This window comes from Leiobunum rupestre, chromosome 1 (genome assembly GCF_980474605.1).
Source record: "Leiobunum rupestre chromosome 1, qqLeiRupe1.1.hap1, whole genome shotgun sequence".
Classification (NCBI taxonomy): Eukaryota; Metazoa; Arthropoda; class Arachnida; order Opiliones; family Sclerosomatidae; genus Leiobunum; species Leiobunum rupestre.
Window position 1 is genome coordinate 42,420,549 of NC_143384.1, and position 14,599 is coordinate 42,435,147.

The 14,599-nt window shown below is 39.4% G+C and overlaps 1 protein-coding gene across 1 annotated transcript; it reads left to right on the top strand.

Annotated features, from left to right (window-relative positions):
• Positions 1-463: 463 nt before the first annotated feature.
• Positions 464-13,475, top strand: LOC149962977 (transmembrane protein 220-like). Its single transcript, XM_090170415.1, has 7 exons — positions 464-612; positions 767-863; positions 4,030-4,059; positions 4,143-4,203; positions 7,157-7,295; positions 8,520-8,585; positions 13,269-13,475. Exons 2-7 carry the CDS (start codon positions 777-779, stop codon positions 13,438-13,440), a joined length of 555 nt encoding a protein of 184 aa, XP_090026541.1. The 5' UTR covers positions 464-612; positions 767-776; the 3' UTR covers positions 13,441-13,475.
• Positions 13,476-14,599: the final 1,124 nt, after the last annotated feature.

A 14,599-nucleotide genomic window follows, 5' to 3' on the forward strand; every position in this document is an offset into this window, starting at 1 on the left:
TTTCCAGGGCGCGGCCTGCCTCTTTATTTCATCTTTCCAGGGCGCGGCCTGCCTCTCTTTTTCCAACTTGCTATAGCGCGCCTAGATTCTTTTTCGTAAATCATTGGCACTACGCGTTCTAGTTCGTCTAAATATTTATTTTATTAACAATATTGATTTTAAGTACCTTTTATCCATTTACTAATTTAACTTCACCTTTCCTACTTTACTGCCAGCTTTCTTATAAACCCCTTCAATATCTCGAGAACCGTTTTATTGACGGATTTGGTTCCAATTAGAAAGTTGTTGCTCGCCATATTATTAGTTCAAAAATCTTTGATTTGACCAAATCCGCCTCTCCTCTCTCGGCAACTTGTGACGTCAAAAGCGCGTTTCGTTCACTCCAAAACGTTTCAGTAAAAAATCATAAACCAACGCGTCATGTGAATGTAAACATTTTTAACGAACTTTTAGGGAGCACACATTTTTTATTAAATCGTTATCGTCCAATCTGATTTGCCTTTCAAAGAACGCTCTTCGGTGGCACTAACCTGGTCCTTATCGGGTACAAGTAGTCGAGACAGAGATTCCAACGAGAAAGGACGTGTTTGTTGTCGCCGACACTTAGCGTCTGTAAGTACTTTTAGTTTGATCCTCAGCTAAATTGTCAAGAATGTATTTTTACCGTCCGAGATAATAGGATAACAAAAACATCGATCTGACTGACTATTTGTTTATCAGCGTCTGTTCTATTACTAGTAAATTTACAGTTAATAATCAAATTTAGTCGTACAAAAATGGAAAAATCGTGCCGGGAAACAACGTTGTGGAGGTGTGTCAATTTTATTATCAGTACTTTTTTCGTGATGGCCTCTTTGGTACAGGTACGTAGAGTTTGTTTTACATTCTATGGAATTTCAAATTACAATTATTATTTAATCACGCCGTCCCCCCTGGAAAGTAAGGAAAAGTGGTTCACGCCCCCAAAACAAATTGAAAACTCGGTTCAGTGGCGTAGGAACGTGAGGGGGGGGGGCTATTACTATTTTGGGGGTGTCTAACATGACTGGTTTCAGCTGGTAGCACGAGTTACCGAAGGGGAGCCTGGGTGGAGGCTGGAGCTACTGGAAATTCGGGCCGAATTTTTCCAAGAATTTAAAAAAATTGAAGGGGTCTTCCATAAAGATTGCTTTGTAGTATTCCCTTTAAAGATAATATGACCCGAATCTTAATTTTTCAAATTACCCTGTACGGTGGCGCCAGAGCTGCAAACGTTGGTGTTCCACACCAAAGACCTGAGATTATATTCCCTTTAACGGTTGTTTCGGAAGTGATAAAAATACTTTATGGCCGACTTTTAAATGTAAAGTGTTTCAAATGCGAAATATCATTTTATAAAATAGTACTTTACAGACTAAAGGCGGCCTTACACTTAGGCGAAATGTCATGACAACGAGCGTCGACGCAAAATAAATATATTAGTCCTATAATGCTTGTTTTTCACTAGGATGATCAAATAAGCGAATAAGTAGATTAGTCCATTATGAAAAGGGATAAAAAGGCTAAACTGTAAACAAATTTTAAGAAATTTGAAAACTTACTTATAAGGCTTAGTTTCTCCCAATAGCGAGGGGCTAACCACTCTTAGAAAATCTGTACACCGGATTACACTTAGATTACCACTGCCAAAGGCAGGGACTTCAAAGATTACGCGTAATCCCATTAGTACAGTCAAAGGTACGGCTCTGTACACCGATTACGCGGAGTGATCAGCCCCTCGCCCAATAGTCCAAGAGCCCATGACAAAATAAGCATGTGATAAGGTACACGATGGGTCAAGGTATTTCTTAATTAGGTTAGTGATTTGTAACAAAGAACTGTTTGTCTTACGGGTCAAAGTGGGGGCTTTCCGGAAATACAAACCACGTGACGTCACTTCCGGTGACCTTGAAAATTGATATCACCTGATATTGGTATCATTCGATTGGTCTCAACGTGCTCTTACCAAATATCGCTAAACCAACCTTCAAATCTGAACCAAATGGCGTCTAAGACTAAAAAAGTAATTTTGTCTTACACATGTAAATTTGGTAGGGGATCAAAATTAGTTTTTTTAATCTTATACGCCATTTGGTTCAAATTTGAAGGTTGATTTAGCGATATTTCGTAAGACGAAACCGGTCTACCGTTGGAATATCTGACTATTATATTTTATTTTGTTTTTCACCAGAAGATCTATTTGGTCCGAGTTTCGCGTCTTTATATTTGCTCGAAGACCTATCGGTACGAGCTATTTGTAAGTTTTTAAATTTCTTCAAATTTGTTTAGGGTTTAGCTTTTTTATCCATTTTCATAATGGACTAATCTGCTTATTCGCTAATTTTATCGTCCTTTTCAATGCAGCCCATAGGTGGTTCCTTTTAACTTAACACTTGGTTTTCACTAGCGCGTCATAATGTATTTTTCTTTACACGCGTGAAAACGTGAGTACGTTCCCATTAGATCAACTATGAGAATTTGCCAACGTTTTCACGCGCCTAAAGAAAAATACATTATGACGCGCGCTAGAAATTTTTGCCCTAATGAAAACCCGCCTTGCAATTGGCCATGTTTTTTGTTAACATTATCTAAAGGTTATCCGTCCAATGGCTGATCGGAATCACGATAAAATTTAAAAATTAGGGCAAAATTAGTTTAATGCATTGTTACTCTATGTCGATATTTAAATAGCCAAAATCTTACTAGATGGCCCCAACAGTCTGAAACATAAATTTTAAACTATCTAAAAACCAATAATTTTTTTATGTGTTCCTTTTAAATGGCAAATATTAAGGGCCGGACTGGCTAGTAGTTGGCCCCACCGGCTATGCAATCGTGTTGGCCGCATTTCCCGTTAATGCCAAATTTTTCCTCTTGGCCCCCAATTTGAGTTGGATCCGATCTGACCAGCGATCGCCGGTTAGCCGCCCGGGCCAGTCCGGACCTGCAAATATTTTCCCATTTGCTATAGGCTTGGTGCGTAGTTTAAATTTTGGTCACAAGTATCGCCGCCTACCGACCGAGTTTTAAACTGAATATATGAAAGCTGTCTGCTCGTACAGAATTATCTCTGTACAACACATAGATATAGGAAACGTATAAAAAGGTCTAGATAAAATATTTCAAAGGGAGTGAATACGGAGGTGACAGCTAGCAGAAACGCGTAATTTCTGCAGGCTATCCTTATAAGGCGCTATCTATCGGTAAGAAAGCTCGTGCTATCGTCGCGAGAGCCATTGTCTCCTGCTTAAAAATTATACTAAAAGTCACCAACAGATGTTGTCTAAAGATTACGGCCTGCGGAAAGGTCAAGCACTTAGTACTAAAATGCTCTTCGTCACGTGCCTTCCTCGGTGTCTGCTAGGTGTCAATTCCGTATTTTATGTTAGGCTTAGACGCCCCGAAATTTATCTAGACCTTTATATACATTTCTTATATACATTTCTTATATCTATGGTACAACAGCTGAAATTTCACCTAGAAATTCAAAAGATGTCTGCTATTTCTTCACATATTTAGTTGATGGATATTAAGGCAGATGGCGCTATATTTCCTAAGCTTGAACATAGAAGCCTATAGTTTTTAAATAAAAACAAAATATTGTTAGAAGTAGTGTAATGTTAAAATTGGCACCATCTAGTATAAATAAAAGCATTAATATGGAACCTCTAATAGCTTCCCCTTAAAGGGAGTATAAACCCTCAGTTTGGTAGGATGCGCTAAGACTATACCGAGTAGCTTCCACAAGCCTTCTTAGCGAGGGGCGTCCAGGAGTTAGTTTAGTTAGGGTGTATAACCTTTTTCGGAATTGGAGGGTAAAACCCTATCAAAGTAACTCCTCGGCACCCCTCGCTAGGAAGGCTTGTGGAAGCTACTCTGAGTGCACCCTACCAAATAAGAGGGGTTATACTCCCTTTACGCATTTTTATGAATCGTTTTAGTTTTGATCGATACTTATTTGTACAGAAATATTTGATACACTTTTGATATTATTGAACATTTTGTATATAGCTAGATGATCCCGACAGTTGGCTCTGGATAGTAAGCGGAGTTTTCTTTTTAATAAATAAATGACAGTAATTCCCGCGACCTCTCTAATGCGAGTATCCTGTTCCCGTCCGCAGACTTTGTATTTGATTCCGGCCGGATTGTCGCTAGCCATCACTTTTAATCCCTTCTTCCAAGGTAAGCCGATTTTACCATTTCCGACGAATGAGACCTCGCCAGGAAACTCGTTACATTTTGACCAATAATGACGCGTTTCGGGAAGCGGAAAGACGTGTCTGAGTCACGTGACTGAAGGGGAGGAGCTAGCTGAAATCAAAGATAAAAACATAGAAACTACCACAGGAATAGAAGGCCGGGCAAAAGGTTCTCCCTTCATACCCGGTTATCTCTGGTCCAATAAAAAAAGCTATGAAAATGACGGCCAATTAGATTCAAGCGGAAATGAACGGAGAACCTTTTGCCCGTACCGAGCCCGTAACACTTTTCATCGACTCTTTCTATTCCTCTTGTAGTTTCTATGATAAAAACTAGATTCTAAATCAGTGCCTCGTGCCGCTCGTGCGTAGTCAATAGCGTTTACTCGCTTCCTGCCGGAGCTCCGAAAGCATTATCTCCATAGTTTCGAAAGCGTGAGCTCAATAGTTTCGAAAGCGTTAGCTCCATAGTTTCGAAAGCGTTAGCTCCATAGTTTCGAAAGCGTGAGCTCCATAGTTTCGAAAGCGTTAGCTCCATAGTTTCGAAAGCGTGAGCTCCATAGTTTCGAAAGCGTGAGCTCCATAGTTTCGAAAGCGTGAGCTCCATAGTTTCGAAAGCGTGAGCTCCATAGTTTCGAAAGCGTTAGCTCCATAGTTTCGAAAGCGTGAGCTCCATAGTTTCGAAAGCGTTAGCTCCATAGTTTCGAAAGCGTTAGCTCCATAGTTTCGAAAGCGTTAGCTCCATAGTTTCGAAAGCGTTAGCTCCATAGTTTCGAAAGCGTTAGCTCCATAGTTTCGAAAGCGTTAGCTCCATAGTTTCGAAAGCGTGAGCTCCATAGTTTCGAAAGCGTGAGCTCTATAGTTTCGAAAGCGTTAGCTCTATAGTTTCGAAAGCGTTAGCTCCATAGTTTCGAAAGCGTGAGCTCCATAGTTTCGAAAGCGTGAGCTCCATAGTTTCGAAAGCGTTAGCTCCATAGTTTCGAAAGCGTTAGCTCCATAGTTTCGAAAGCGTTAGCTCCATAGTTTCGAAAGCGTTAGCTCCATAGTTTCGAAAGCGTTAGCTCCATAGTTTCGAAAGCGTTAGCTCCATAGTTTCGAAAGCGTGAGCTCCATAGTTTCGAAAGCGTGAGCTCCATAGTTTCGAAAGCGTGAGCTCCATAGTTTCGAAAGCGTGAGCTCCATAGTTTCGAAAGCGTGAGCTCCATAGTTTCGAAAGCGTTAGCTCCATAGTTTCGAAAGCGTTAGCTCCATAGTTTCGAAAGCGTTAGCTCCATAGTTTCGAAAGCGTTAGCTCCATAGTTTCGAAAGCGTTAGCTCCATAGTTTCGAAAGCGTTAGCTCCATAGTTTCGAAAGCGTTAGCTCCATAGTTTCGAAAGCGTTAGCTCCATAGTTTCGAAAGCGTGAGCTCCATAGTTTCGAAAGCGTGAGCTCCATAGTTTCGAAAGCGTGAGCTCCATAGTTTCGAAAGCGTGAGCTCCATAGTTTCGAAAGCGTGAGCTCCATAGTTTCGAAAGCGTGAGCTCCATAGTTTCGAAAGCGTGAGCTCCATAGTTTCGAAAGCGTTAGCTCCATAGTTTCGAAAGCGTTAGCTCCATAGTTTCGAAAGCGTTAGCTCCATAGTTTCGAAAGCGTTAGCTCCATAGTTTCGAAAGCGTTAGCTCCATAGTTTCGAAAGCGTTAGCTCCATAGTTTCGAAAGCGTTAGCTCCATAGTTTCGAAAGCGTTAGCTCCATAGTTTCGAAAGCGTTAGCTCCATAGTTTCGAAAGCGTTAGCTCCATAGTTTCGAAAGCGTTAGCTCCATAGTTTCGAAAGCGTTAGCTCCATAGTTTCGAAAGCGTTAGCTCCATAGTTTCGAAAGCGTTAGCTCCATAGTTTCGAAAGCGTTAGCTCCATAGTTTCGAAAGCGTTAGCTCCATAGTTTCGAAAGCGTTAGCTCCATAGTTTCGAAAGCGTTAGCTCCATAGTTTCGAAAGCGTTAGCTCCATAGTTTCGAAAGCGTTAGCTCCATAGTTTCGAAAGCGTTAGCTCCATAGTTTCGAAAGCGTTAGCTCCATAGTTTCGAAAGCGTTAGCTCCATAGTTTCGAAAGCGTTAGCTCCATAGTTTCGAAAGCGTTAGCTCCATAGTTTCGAAAGCGTTAGCTCCTTAGTTTCGAAAGCGTTAGCTCCTTAGTTTCGAAAGCGTTAGCTCCTTAGTTTCGAAAGCGTTAGCTCCATAGTTTCGAAAGCGTTAGCTCCATAGTTTCGAAAGCGTTAGCTCCATAGTTTCGAAAGCGTTAGCTCCATAGTTTCGAAAGCGTTAGCTCCATAGTTTCGAAAGCGTTAGCTCCATAGTTTTCCCTAAGTTGAAATAAATACATTTAGAATAATAATCAGCTAGGCTAATAACCAAGGCACCACCTTAGGCCTAAGTCATCTAGCGACTTTTAAGCCGGGTTACAATGCGTAGGAGGGTGGCGGCAAGCCCATCATGCCACGCGAGCCAACATGTGCTATTACCATTAACCACTACATTCTTGCTAAAACCCTTTAATTATAGATAGGTTAATTAAGCCACCCCCTGAAAAGCTGTAGGGAAACCTTGTAGCTTTATTGGGTACAATCTCGACCCCTACAAGTTTTCACGTTTTCGAGTGGTAGCAGGCCAAAATTGATGATTATATAAATATTTTTTATGAAAAGTTTTTTATTTAAATTGTTTAGTCAATTAGCCTTTTTAGTTTACATAGAGCCACGTAGCGGCCAACGTGAGAAGTTTATAAGCTGCTGAAATGTCGTCTGCTAAGTAGACGATACATCACGAAGCGTCTACTTGACAGACGAAAATCCAGCAGTTTACAAGATTTTAGCGTTAGCTGCTAAGTGGCTTTATGTAAATTGAAAATATTTTGTATGCCGACCGACTGTCTTAAGTCATCTAATTATTTCTATTGCAGAGACTAAACTGTGGAAAAACGTCACGTTGACGTTTGTAGCTCTCTGTATTTCGATTGGTGGTTACGTGTTCTTCGAGTACGTCAATGGAATAACTCGAGGCAGGATACAATTCAACCCACTACAATCTGAAGAAGGCCGGTAAGAATTAACAACATAATCCCGCCATTGGAAAATATATGAGGTACGGACAAGCTTATTTTTTACCGCAAATTCCATCAGAGGGCCAATTTTTTCACACAGATGCCGCGTTTTGCATCATTATCCAATGGACTCAATGGGCACTGTGCCCAGGGCCTACGAAAGCTGATTGGCAACTTACAAAGATACTTAATAGACCATTCTATAAAATACTACTTAATTTATGTGATTATTTACTTTTTGTACATAGTAGCAGAAAGTTTGGCCCGATTTTTCATGAATCAGGGAGGCTCATAAAAGGATTATCTGGCAAACCTGCCAACCTAGTTGTCTGGATAAATAGCGGATTTTTGAAACAAATCCTACTAATTTAACGGTTATAGTTTTATACAAACCATTATAAATAGATAATTAACTATATCTAATTTATTTTGTAAATAGTTCAGCTATGGAATTACTATATTTTGAAATATATTATCTTAACGTAAACTACCTTAGCTATATTTTGAAAATCCAGTTTATGGGTGACGCTTCTGGATGTACTTTTTAAATAGAAATGAGCCTAAGAAGAAATTTTAAACCAAAGAGTAAATAAGTTTGCAAGTCCTACTGAAGTAGCGCTAAGTTGTCTCTGTGAAAGTGTTTGGCCTGTTTAGCTAGGAATTTATAGAAAGGTCTCTTTTAGCTAGTACTCGCATTTTCTGTTAAAATAGAATCACCTAGTATCCAACACGATCAGTGGCGTCGCCAGGATTTTAAAATTGGTGGCGCTTTAGCCATAAGCCCTGGTCAGGGCCGTCCCATTGAGGGAGAAGGGGAGGAACCCCCCTCCAAAAAAGGTTTCAAAAACTGAAACATCGAGGCCGACTAGTCAAAATTAATTTTTTTATGTCCTTTTTCTAGGAAGAATTATTTATTTCTTTTTTAATTCTACGAAACTTTTCGCTAAGTGAAATTTTAGGTGGCGCTTCAGAAATGTTTCAAGTGGCTCAAGAGCATAGTGACGCCACTGAACACGATAAGCTCATAAACTACTGGATTTTCGTCTGCTAAGTAAACGATTTGACATTAAAACACAGTCTGTGTAGCAGACGAAAATCCAGAAGTTACGCGAGCTTCTCGTGTTGGCTACTAGGTGGCTCTATGTAAAATGAAAAGGCTAATTAAGACCAGTAAGTCTCAAAGTGTGGAGGTGATATTTACTTGTTTTTCTTTATATAATAGAGAATTTTGTGGCATTCTCATCATTATTGGGTGGTTGCAAATCTGTAGAATACATCGGACATCGAGGTAATTACCTACTGCTGTCACTCTATAAGCTGATATTACGCAATCTGAGTTATGGACTAACGTGACCAGATATGACCAGAAGGCGAAACAGTGGTTGCAACGGAGAGGTGAGACCCGAGGGGCTGATCACTCCGCGTAATCGGTGTACAGAGCCGTACCTTTGACTGTACTAATGGGAATACGCGTAATCTTTGAAGTCCCTGCCTTTGGCAGTGGTAATCTAAGCGTAATCCGGTGTACAGATTTTCTAAGAGTGGTTAGCCCCTCGGTGAGACCTAGGAGGATTCAAGTGTACCTGGAGAAGAAATTTGTATTCCCCGACCAATGTTACGCGGCTCGGCTACAGATGTCGCCTGCTGTGTCAAATACTTGGACATAACGTTTTTAGCGCCACCTACAAAGCTTCAAAGTAACCTAGGAGCTATCAAAACATTCGTCTGCTAGACAGTATTTCGAACTTCAACGGTTTTTAGCTTAGGCCACATCGAAGAAATTTGCCCGAAAACTATATAATTTCAAAGAAAGTTGCAATGAATGTTAAGTTTTAAATTTAATTATGGGGAAATATTCTTGCTTTGACAACTGTCGTAGCGATTCTAGGTGCCATAAAAATATAATTTTTTATCCAGTTCCTAAACCAAACACGTGGTCATAGTTCACATTTTCCCCACTAGATGGCTCCGTTGTAGTTTTATGTCCAAGGGTTTGAGGCTTTGAGCAGCCTCTCCCGTGGCCCCCCCGAATTCTTCTCCAGGTACACTTGAATCCTCCTAGGTGAGACTGGTTATGCAGCAGTTTTTGCAGGGAACGCAAATTATCAGTACCCTTTCTACCATCTGGGTCTAGGATGGGCGGTGCTTTTTTGGCATTTCAGCCAATCAGGAGAAAGGCGTTTATCGTAGACTCCACCCACAAAACGTTTCGATTTTAACCGGTGTAGAAAATATATCGCTGCATGAGGAGCCGGGTTCGATTCCAGATAGCGTTGAGTTTCTTAACTCTGCCCACGGTCTAAAGGGGGTTTCCCCTTTTCCATAAAAAATTCATTTTAACGGTAATTGTGAGCAGTGCCGGATGATTTGTAGGGACTTACAGAGCTTTCCTAAACAGCATTTGTTTAATCAGCGTTTTTCAAAATAGCGCTTTGTCATAACAGCGTTTTGTCGAAATAGCGCTTTGTCATAACAGCGTTTTGTGGAAATAGTGCTTTGTCATAACAGCGTTTTGTCGAAATAGCGCTTTGTCGAAATAGTGCTTTGTCATAACAGCGTTTCCCAAAACGACAAATTGTTCAAATGGCGCTTTGTCATAGCGGCGGTTCTCAAAACCGTATTTTGTCGAAACAGCGTTTCCCAAAACGGCGCTGCTTTCTATAGCACTAATAATATAGGCCTATTGTAATACGTATTTTTCTTGAATTTCGGCAAATTTCATTACCTAATGGTTTCTGCCGACAGTTAGTATTGCAAACTAACCTAACCTAACCTAACCCCTGAAGTTCATATGTATGTGCCAGAATTCATTTAATTTTATAACATTTTCCATCGTCAATTCATATATATTTTAAGAAACCACCGTCTTGACCAAAACCGCTAATTTGTTTATGGAAAAAGCTGTTTTGACAAACCGCTCTTCTGAGAAACTCTTAACCAAGAAACGCCGACTAATCAAAACGCTCTTTCGACAAATCGCTGTAATGAGAAACACTATTTCAACAACCGCTGTTTTAACAAAGCGCCGTTTCAACAAAATGCTATTTTAATCAAGCGCTCTATTCCCTACATACCGTGCCGGATTAAGGACTAAACCTATGGGCCCACTCCAACTGCAACAAAAAAATTGTCTTCATGAATAAAAGAACCAGAATCATAAATATCTTATTATCTGCACTGTTTTATTTGTAGCAGACGTCTCTTAGTTTTTGAAAACGGTTTTAGTTTTAGATAAACTTGTCGAGGTTACCAGTAATAGTTAGTGTAGGGAGCTGTTGGCTCGCGTGGCATGAAGGGCTTGCCACCACCACCCTCCTACGCATTGTAACCCGATGACTTGGGCCTAAGGTGGTGCAAAGCGTATTAGCCTAGCTGATGATTATCATTGACTATTAAATATATCTTTAAGTTTTATAATTATTCGTAATTAATAAATCTACGAATATCACATTGGCGACGGAGATGTCTGCGTTTTGCTGAGATGTAAATCTACAGTGCAATATAAGTGAGTTACTTTTTACCAGGCTGGCTAAATCAAATATTTTTTAATAATATTATGGATTTATTCCATTAAATTATTAAATATACTTTCTTAAAATAAATCAGTGAAAAACCACTGATTTACAGTGAATTAAACTGATTGAAATAGCTCAAATTATGTCACTGAAAAAAATCAGTAAAAATCCATAGGCCCCCATAAAATTCTGCCCCACCTTCAGTACGGATAATCCGGTAATGATTGTGAGTGTAGGGAGCGGTTGACTCCCGTGGCATGAAGGGCTTTCCACCACCTTTCTACGCATTGTAACCCGGCCACCTGAATTTAAAGTCGCCATGGGGGCTGGGGGAGTCGCTCCCCCACCTTTTCCAGAAAATGAGTTGGCGTAAGCGAAGATTATATAAACTACGTACCCTGGATTCGAAATACAGCCTCGTTCTTATAGTCAATAGCGTTTACCCTCTTCCTGCCGGAACTCGGAAAAATTAAGCTCCATAGTTACCATGGTAAACAACAATAGACCACAGCCAACTATAATAGTCCAAGAGCCCATGACAAAATAAGCATGTGATAAGGTACACGATGGGTCAAGGTATTTTTTAATTAGGTTAGTGATTTGTAACAAAGAACTGTTTGTCTTACAGGTCAAAGTGGGTTCTTTCCGGAAATACGAACCACGTGACGTCACTTCCGGTGACCTTGAAAATTGATATCACCTGATATTGGTATCATTCGATTGGTCTCAACGTGCTCTTACCAAATATCGCTAAATTAACCTTCAAATCTGAACCAAACGGCGTATAAGTAATTTTGTCTGATACCTAAATTATATATCCCATATAAAATATATTGTAAAAAATTACTATAATTTAGGTTATTGTCAAATTAACAAACGAGCCAATCAACGCGAGGATTATTTTTATGTCCCGCCTTTTGGGTCAAAATGTAGCTTAAGCATCTTGTTTTGATTTCGACGCTAACGACATCTGTTGAAAAAAGAGCTACTTCACCTCGAGCCGACACTTGCTTTAAACATATTCTAAGCGTAGTTACTAGCATGGAGGAATTCCTCTGTTACTAGTTAGGAGACCTAGTCACGTAGGGTATGGGAGTTGAATATTCATGAGTGAAATAAATTTCGTTAGATCAAAAAATGCATATTACATTTAATGAAAAATATTTCGCACTAAGCCTTGGCGATGAAACTGGCCATAAATCATTTCGATTAATAATTTTTGGCTTAATTTTACGAATCCAGGGGACAGGGGTACGTTCAGTAACAGTCAACGGAAAAAAACGCGATGGATTTGATATTTTCCAGCGATGAGCTTTTTCGTCATAATGACGTCGTAAGTTGCTGAACGCTTTTATTCAGTCATCGGTATTTTTTAAAATGGCGTAGCTTTTATAGTAGTTTTACGTCAGTAATGACGTCAGTCATCGGAAAAACCGACTCTTCCAGCCGATGACTTCGGTGAGTAACCGATGAATATCGTGACGTCAAAACCGGAAATGCGAAAAAGCGTAATGTACAATTGCGTAAAACGGAATCAACTTCCGAGAAACCTCAACAAATCCTTGCTGAAATTCTTACAAAATTGCCAGATGAGGTGTTAGCTTTACTACCAAATCACGAAGTACCCTTTCTACCATTAAAAATATAAAAACCACTGACCTTAAAGCGCCTTATGAGAAAATTGCGCCTATAGAGCCTCAAAGGAACATAATCTGCCACTGTTCTTTATGGTAACACTTACCATGACTTAAGCCCCATTTTCATGCTCGCTGGTGGCGGATAAAAATGGACAAAATCCGCTTCCGCTACACACTTTTTCACTTTCCGCGTCGATCTGTTTCAAACAGATATTTTAGCTTTATTTTCACGCTTGCGAGTGGCGGATGCGAATTTTGACAATTTTTATCCGCTACCAGCGAGCATGAAAATGGGCCTTAACTCGAGCATTTGAATAGCGGGGTATAACCGATACGTTGATTAGACCCACTTTTAGCAAAAGTAGCATAAGACCCGAAAGTGTGTCAGCTGTATCTTCGCGCCTATTAAATTTTCTAGTGAGTCCTAGTCACCCTATAGACTACATAATCTACTAGTTGGAATAGTACTAGCAACATTTAGTCTATAGTCTGGCGTGATTATCTCTCTTCGATTTACTCGCCCGTAGACATACGTTCTAAAACGCCTCACTCGGCGGCGCTGGAGTACCTCGATTTTGATGACGTATTTTTCGACCCCCTTCGTTTCCCTTTTTTACTTTGCGACAAACTCTCATTAACTAATATACCATTCTGACACTACTTTTGCTATTAGGAATAATTTTAAATTTTACTTAAAAACCTTGTTTCATAAAAATTTGGGGATTAAACCTAACAACCACTTTATAAATAGGACGACTAGTCACGTTAGTCATATTAACCAAGTTTTTGGTGGTTTTATAATCAATCATTCTATTTTAGATATGTTTCTGATGATGTGGAAAATAAAATGGAGAAACCAATTTCTAATTTCAATCTGATGCTATGGACCTGTCTGTTTAGTCTATTGCCTTTAGTTTTATGGGCAATGTGTTATGTTGACGAAGTTAGGACCAACTTTGGAATTTGTCAAGGAATGTTTTCAAACAAATAATAATTTTAACATGACATTGAAGATAAGAGTTTTACATCATGGCCAAACATACAATTATCATTTATTACTTCAACCCATTTATTAAATTATTGATTTTGAACAGTTTGTAATTTGCATTTAGATATTAATAAATGTCCACTAACAAAAACTATTGCTTACTTTATAAAAAGTTAAATATGGAATCTTTGTCCAACGACTGTAAAAGTTGTGTTTCTGAAAGTGTTGAGGAAACAAATTAGTATAGTTATGAAAAACTGAGTTTAATATTTACATGAAAAAATCAAAGTTACAAATGTATTACGAGTTAGGTTAAAATGATTATAAAAAATGTCCACTGTGGGACCTGTCCGCTCTTTCCGTACGAGCTCACTATCCTTTCGACTACACAGTACACACCAAGAACTAAATTTTGTCCGTGTTTCTCTTAGGTCAATCAGGTTGGGAGGGTGGAAATCCCAGAGTCTTTACACACATTTTCCATCTCCATCCCGGGTTTTTCCCCAAACCTTGGTTTCTCTTCTTACCCGTGCCCTGATTGACAGTCTTTAATTCCCCAAAATACGTTGGTTTCCCAACTCTTCGCAACAGAAAGTATTTATTTTTCATAATTGAGATTTAGACGCGTTTTGTGTGGCATTTATCAACCCGAGCGTGGCTGCTCTACCAAGTCAGATAATATTTTATTTTGAAAACGCAGATGCCCTCTCCAGGACAACGCCAATACGCCATTAACATGGGCCCCTATGGTAGGCCTATGATTATGGGGACCTTATGATAGGCTTATGGTAAAACGTATTTTAATACAATAACATTTTTAGTCTGTATGTAATAGTTTCAATTTAATATCTACTCTGACTTACCATTTCAAATCAAATTATCAAAATTGTATACGCCCTGCAATTTTTAAAATACTAACCATTGTAAGTTTGCTTTAACCATGGGCTAAGAAATGATCAATTTATCATTTCTTAGCCCATGCTTTAACCATTCTCCCATCTTGAGGTTTACGCTTCTAGAAACTTCCAAAACACACCAAGGTAAGGCTAAATATAAATAATGTTCTTAAATGTTCCACCTCGGGCTACGTTCAGTAGCTTGCAACAATTTAAACGTTGCAGGATTTCTTAACCGGTTTTCTACTGTACGCTTTTTTTTCATT

Excerpts from the sequence above, each read along its gene's own strand:
- LOC149962977 (XM_090170415.1), top strand. The coding sequence starts at position 777 with ATGGAAAAATCGTGCCGGGAAACAACGTTGTGGAGGTGTGTCAATTTT. Across the intron at positions 4,060-4,142 it reads CCGACAGTTGGCTCTGGATA|ACTTTGTATTTGATTCCGGC; the intron begins GTAAGCGGAGTT and ends TCCCGTCCGCAG. Across the intron at positions 7,296-8,519 it reads CTACAATCTGAAGAAGGCCG|AGAATTTTGTGGCATTCTCA; the intron begins GTAAGAATTAAC and ends TTTATATAATAG.